The following is a 6,247-nucleotide window of genomic DNA, read 5'->3' on the forward strand; positions in this document are numbered from 1 at the left end:
CCTCTACCAACAGAGCCAGCCAGGTGCCTCCATTTTGCCCATTTTTGAGGTTTATATAATTCATACAGTATGTATTCTTTTGTATCTAGTTTTTTTCTTGTTTCTTTTATTTGATAGATTCATCCATGTTGTGTCTGTTGTGTGTAGTGTTATTACTGTATGATATTTCATTGTGTGACTCTATCACCTATTGCCTCCTCTTTTTCTTTTCTTTAAAGATTTATTTATTTATTTTAGAGCAAGAGAACAAGAGAGCATGAGAGGAGGGAGGGGTGAGGGGAGAAGGAGAGAGAATCCTCAAGCAGACTCCCTACTGAGTGTGGAGCCCAATGTGCAGGGACGATCCGAGGATCCTGAGATCATGGCCTGAGCTGAAGCCAAGAGCCAGACGCCTAGCTGGCGGAGCCACCCAGCACCCCCAAATTATCATCTACTCTTGGTGGACATTTGTGTTGTTTCCAATGTGGGGTTATTACAGGCTATGCTGCTGTGAGCATTCTGGTTTATGTCTCCTGTGTGCTTTTTTTTTTTTTTTTTTTTTAATTTATTTGACAGACAGAGATTACAAGTAGGCAGAGAGGCAGTCAGAGAGAGGAGGAAGCAGGCTCCCTGCTGAGCAGAGAGCCCGATGCAGGGCTCGACCCCAGGACCCTGGGATCATGACCTGAGCCGAAGGCAGAGGCTTTAACCCACTGAGCCACCCAGGCGCACCCTCCTGTGTGCTTTGAACCCATTTTTGTTGCATGTATCCTGGACCATAGAGAAAGCAACTTTCGACTTCAGTTGGTGAAGTCAAACTGTTTGCTAAAGTGGGTGTAACAGGCTGCACTGATAGCAGTATATGAGCATTCCAGGTGCTTCACATCAGAACTAACACTTAATACTGGCATTCTTCATTTTAGATACTCGGTATCTCATTGTGGTTTTAATCTGGATTTCCCTGATGGCAAACAAAGTTAAACATCTTTCCATATGCCTGCTGACATTTTATATCTTCTTTTGTGAATTGCCCCTTTCATATCTCTTGCTTCTTTTTTGAAATTATGGATGGGTTTTATTTATTATTTATTTATTTAAAGATTTTATTATTTGACAGAGAGAGAGAGACAGCGAGACAAGGAATACAAGCAGGGGGAGTGAGAGAGGGAGAAGCAGGCTTCCCGTGGAGCAGGGAGCCCGATGCAGGACTTGATCTTAGGACCCTGGGATCATGACCTGAGCCAAAGGCAGACAAGTAGCAACTGAGCCACCCAGGCACCCCTCTTGCTCATTTTTAAAAGATTTTACTTTTAAGTAATCTCTGTGCCCAACATGGGGCTCAAACTCACACCTCCAAGATCAAGAGTCTCATGTTCTTCTGACTGAGCCAGCCAGGCACTCCTCATGCTCATTCTTCTGCTGAGTCACGTGTCTTGTTCTTTTTTTTTTTCCTTTCTTTTTTTAAGGATTTATTTATTTATTTACTTGCCAGAGAGATCACAAGTAGGCAGAGAGGCAAGCAGAGAGAGAGGGGGAAGCAGGCTCCCTACTGAGCAGAGAACCCCTTTGGGGGCTTGATCCCAGGACCCTGAGATCATGACCTGAGCCGAAGGCAGAGAGGCTTAACCCACTGAGCCACCCAGGCACCCCGCCTGTCTTGTTCTTATTGTTTTATAGGAGTTCTTTTATATTTCGGCTTTGAACTTTCCGTAGTTTATATATGTTGCAACCATCTTCTCTGTGGCTGTTTTATTCTTTTCATGATGCCCTTTTCTATCCAGGATTCCTTAAATTGAATGCAGACATATTTCTCAATCTTTTTCTTTGATTAGTGCTTTTCATGTTTTGCTTTGAAACTCTTCCTCTGGGGCGCCAGAGTGGCTCAGTAGGGTCAATTAAAAAAAAAAATCTTTAAAACTCTTCCTCTACCCAAGGTCACAAAGATATTTTCCTATATTATTTTCTAAAACTGTTGTTTTATTTTTTTACACCAAAAATTTTGACAATTTTATACAGAACCTGCCAAGTTTGGGTGTTTAATATTAAGCCGCATAACTGACCAAGGTCCAAGATGTGAAGTTACCATGTTCAAGAAACTGGGGGGAATCACTGTATAAACTCACTAGACAGTGTATGATAGAAGAATGCACACTTTATCATAGAAAACCTGTTTACCCATAGCAGTTGCTTCAAAAAGCCTTTCAGTCTTCTCTTGGATTGTAAAAATGGTGTTCAGGATTTCAGTGTAAATTAGCAACTTTCAACTCTTTGGTGTGCCAGGTATCTTATCTTCATCTTCCGTTTCTTCCACCCCAGCCTGTGTCACGAGGTTCTCACTATTTTCCTCTAGGTCGTCAATGGGACTACTCATGCCAACAATTCTTCCCATGATCTGGTTGGACATAGTCCGATGTTTATCTTGCATCTGTTGCGGGAGTGTCTGCATGACCAAGGTGAGATCCAGCAAGTGCTGGGGTCAGTCTTGGCTGTCTGTCCCATTCTCAGCTTGCCAGTGAAGTCTCAACCATCACCTAGACTCTAAAAGCACCATTGTTGGGGGTGCCTGGGTGGCTTAGTTGGTTAAATGTCTGCCTTCGGCTCAGGTTATGATCCCAGGGTCCTGGGATCGAGCCCCGCATCAGGCTCTCTGCTCAGTTATTGTTTTAGATGGCAGCCACTTTATAATTTATTTCAGAATATTCTATCTATTGTTTGCTCATTGAAGGTGACCCTTTTGTTTTTCTCTTTTCAAACACTATTTTAAATGTGGGAACAACCTCATCCAAGCCCTCTGGGACTCAGGCAAAGGAAGCGAGGGTGAGGTGGGGTGAGAGGTATTGCCCCCTAACATTCTAGCTTTGCTCTGCTCCTGAATTCCATAAGGTTCTTCCCTTGCCTGTCAGCCAAGCTTGCCATCATCACCTAAGTTGGGAGGGGCCTACAGGATAAAGTCAAGAGACCTGAGCTGAGGCGAAACTCTGGCCACTCTGGCATTTGACCTTGACAGGAAAAGCACCCGACTCTCTCTGCCTCATCTGACCTGTGCTGATCAAGGCACAGACTCCTGCATCTGCAGACTGCTGGGTCTGGTGCCCTTTGCCCTGGTCTACCACCGCCAATCCACTGTCAGACCAAGGACTTGGCTTCTGCATCCTGGAATGTTGCAGGGGCGGTTTCCTGGGGTGATTCACAAAGTGCAGGAATGTTTCAGTCTGACACAGGGACTGCCATGGGGGAGGGGGATGCGGGTGTCCTCAGCCAGGAAGCTTTCCTCAGTGTCTTCCCATGTCCCCAGGGATCTCTGCCTTTCTGAGCTCCTCATTGTGGCTCTCATCCTGGAGGGTCATCCTGTCACCTTCCCCCGCATCCCAGGGCACTACACCATACTCTTTGCTGCTTCTCATGCGATGCTGTTTCTCCCACTCTGAGTCAGGGAGCATGTGTGTGATTCTCTGCCTCTGCCCGCCCAGCGGCTGGACACGGAATACACTCTCTAGCTGTGAGAGGGAGACATCAAATAGTGTTGGGAGGAAGGATTGCACAGTGGTCCAAATGCACACCTCTGGCCTGAGTGGTGGCTGACTGCTGTCCCAGAGGAGTGACAAAGAAGCTGGAACAAATGCCCACAGGCCAGGGCAAGGTTTTCAAAACCCAAGTCTGTGTCTCCGGTAAAAGTTCTGGGGTTCTCTGCAATAGTTTCACCCAAAGGCCATGCTAAATGCCAAGGGGAAGTTAATGCCCTTAGAAGATCCAGTCTGTACCCTCTGAAGGTTTAGAAGTGAAAGAGAACAACAGCTGTTATGAGTGCGGAGCGGCGTGGCTCCAGGAGCTGGGAGCAGGCTCTGAGTTGGAATCAGAAAACCTGAGCTCTGGCCTGGCTCGGCCACCGTGTGCCCCGTGACACTGGGCCTCCTGGTGACTTCACCCCTCTGAGCCTGTGCCTGGGTAGGCCCAGCAAGGGGCAGCCCTGCCCAGCTCCTGCACCGTGACAGAGTCAGAACAAGGGACACATGTATATAGAAGTACTTGGAAAAGCTTAAAGTGTTGTCATGACATAAGGGTTATTAGAAAAGCGCTGGTATAGGAAAGGGGTAGGCCGCTGACACTTCTCGAGGTACTTCACTTGGTAGTAGGAACAATCCTTTATTTGTTCAGTACTTGAGAATTTACAAAGGGTTTCCAGGCTTTTTATCTCACCTGAGCCCCACAATACCCAGCGAAGCAGGGCAGGGATCATTCGCCCTGACCACTGAGCCGGTGAAGAAAAGGAGTCTTAGAGACCACAATTTTCCCATGGTCCTAGAGTCGCAGAGCCAGGACTAAAACCCCCTTTCTGTAGTGCTATGCTCCTTAGGATGGGCCCATTATGGCGCTCCCTGTTTCAGTTGCTGCAACCCCATGGGGCAATTTCCCACAAGATATGTGAACACACCCGAGCAGGCCCCAGAACCCCCATATGAGTGGAAGTGGTGGGGAAGTCAGGGAGAGAGAAAAGAAGGCTGTAGTTACCTCATGAGCATGGGAAGTTACTAAAAGTGGGGGAAATACTGTGATCAGAGCTGTGTTTTTTTAAGAAATGTTTTTCTTCTCTACCTCTTCCTTCCTCATCTGCTCATTCTTTTCTTTTCGCCTTCTCCCTTCTTTCTCCTCTTTACTCTTCATTTGCTTTGTATAATTCTTTTTTTTTTTTTTTTAAGATTTCCTTTATTTATTTGACAAAGACAAGTAGGCAGAGAGACCGGCAGAGGGAGAGGGGGATGCAGGCTCCCTGCTAAGCAGAGAGCTTCATTCAGGGCTCCACTCCAAGACCCTGAGACCTGAAGGCAGAGGCTTAACCCGCTGAGCCACCCAGGTGCTCCTACTTTGTATAATTATCCATTATACAATGTGAGAAAGAAAGGAAATAAGAGAAAGAAATAAGAAAGAAATAATAAGAGATTTCTCTTGAAATCTTGAGATTTCTCTCAATAAGAGAAAGAAAGGAAAATTCTGGGATCTTCCATCACCAAAACCCTTGCGTGTTCAACCAGCTGGAGCCCTAAGTCGCTGGCACCTTGCATATATAGGACGTCAGGGTCCTGCCCAGAGACTCCCCTCTCCAGGCGGGGAGCTTCATGCTCCAGGAGAACGCCAGGATTCAGTGAAGGGATACGACTTAGCAGGCATGTACAAGTTGGAACCAGGTCCCTGGGTCCCTCCCTGGCCTTCTGGAAAGAGGCTTGCCCCCCAGAACTGCCTGAAGTGGCCCAGAACCTGAGATCCTGGCAGGATGCTCTTCTCCACGGGGTGCCTGCCCTTCAGAGTTACGTACTTCCGAGGCCACTAGCAAATGGCCAGGTGGCTGATGTGTACATCTGGGGTGCCCCCTGCGGGATGCCTGACCCTTCTTCCTCCCCAGCTGCCTCTTATAAGTTACAGGCTGACCTTCCTCTCCATCTGTCTGTGTCCCACAGAGACCACACGCCGGGCAGCTGGGGTCCCGGTCCCACGCTTTGGGGAGGCTCTGCCCCGGAAATCAAGCATGGACGTCTGCGCATGTGCGCACGTGCCCAGGTGCGCACGTGCCCAGGTGCGCACGTGCCCAGGTGCGCACGTGCCCAGGTGCGCATGTGCGTGCGCGATGAGCGCGTGGCGTCTCGGGACCGAGAGGTTCCCGCTGTTCCTACAGAGAGCCTCTGCCTCGTTCATCTCTCTCAACATCACATCCCCACCACCAGGCAAGTAATTGGCACCGAATGAATATTCTCTATAGGAATGAATGAATGAAGGATGAATGAACTGGAGGATATGTAGGGCCTGGCTAGCGCCAACCAGAAAATTGGGGGCCTCGCTAGCACTTTAAGGCGTCCCAGCAGAGCAAGCTGCGAGGCACTGGGGCAGCTTTTAAAGAGCCTGGAGTGAAGCAAGGGAGGCTGCAGGGCAGTGGGAGGGGGTGGGGGTGGTGTGGGGATGGGAAAGCAAGAATCCTGGGGAGAATGTCACTGGCCACAGGCCCTCTCGCCCTCATCCACAGCAGCGCTGCTGGGCTCGGGTCTCCCCCTGCCTCTCCTTCCCAGACTAAAACCAGCCTCTCTTTTCTCCTGCTTTCTTCGAACACAGACCTTAGAGCTTGCCCCCATCAGGACCTGTTTGTCACCCAGTTGGTCACCTCTAGACACTTTTAATAGTCTTTCCTTCTGGCGCTTCTCTCGGCTGCTTTGAGAGTAACCTTGCCTCCCTGTGGGGTTCCCAGGGCGCTCCAGCTTCTTCTGCCAGGTGTGCCTTCCCT

The 6,247-nt window shown here is 48.7% G+C and overlaps 1 protein-coding gene across 1 annotated transcript; it reads right to left on the reverse strand.

The window, feature by feature from the left end:
- Positions 1-2,239: 2,239 nt before the first annotated feature.
- LOC132022300 (heat shock factor-binding protein 1-like) lies at positions 2,240-5,502 on the reverse strand. The gene is made up of 2 exons (XM_059407609.1): positions 5,404-5,502; positions 2,240-2,449 (listed from the first exon to the last, which is right to left on the reverse strand). Exons 1-2 carry the CDS (start codon positions 5,500-5,502, stop codon positions 2,240-2,242), a joined length of 309 nt encoding a protein of 102 aa, XP_059263592.1.
- Between the last annotated feature and the right edge of the window lie 745 nt (positions 5,503-6,247).

Source organism: Mustela nigripes, chromosome 7, assembly GCF_022355385.1.
Source record: "Mustela nigripes isolate SB6536 chromosome 7, MUSNIG.SB6536, whole genome shotgun sequence".
NCBI lineage: Eukaryota > Metazoa > Chordata > Mammalia > Carnivora > Mustelidae > Mustela > Mustela nigripes.

What these genes read in the sequence shown, in the direction of transcription:
- LOC132022300 (XM_059407609.1), bottom strand. Translation starts at nt 5,502, where the DNA reads ATGCTTGATTTCCGGGGCAGAGCCTCCCCAAAGCGTGGGACCGGGACC. An exon ending in ACAGACAGATGGAGAGGAAG is followed by an intron (nt 2,450 to 5,403) that starts GTCAGCCTGTAA and finishes GACTGACCCCAG; the next exon opens with CACTTGCTGGATCTCACCTT.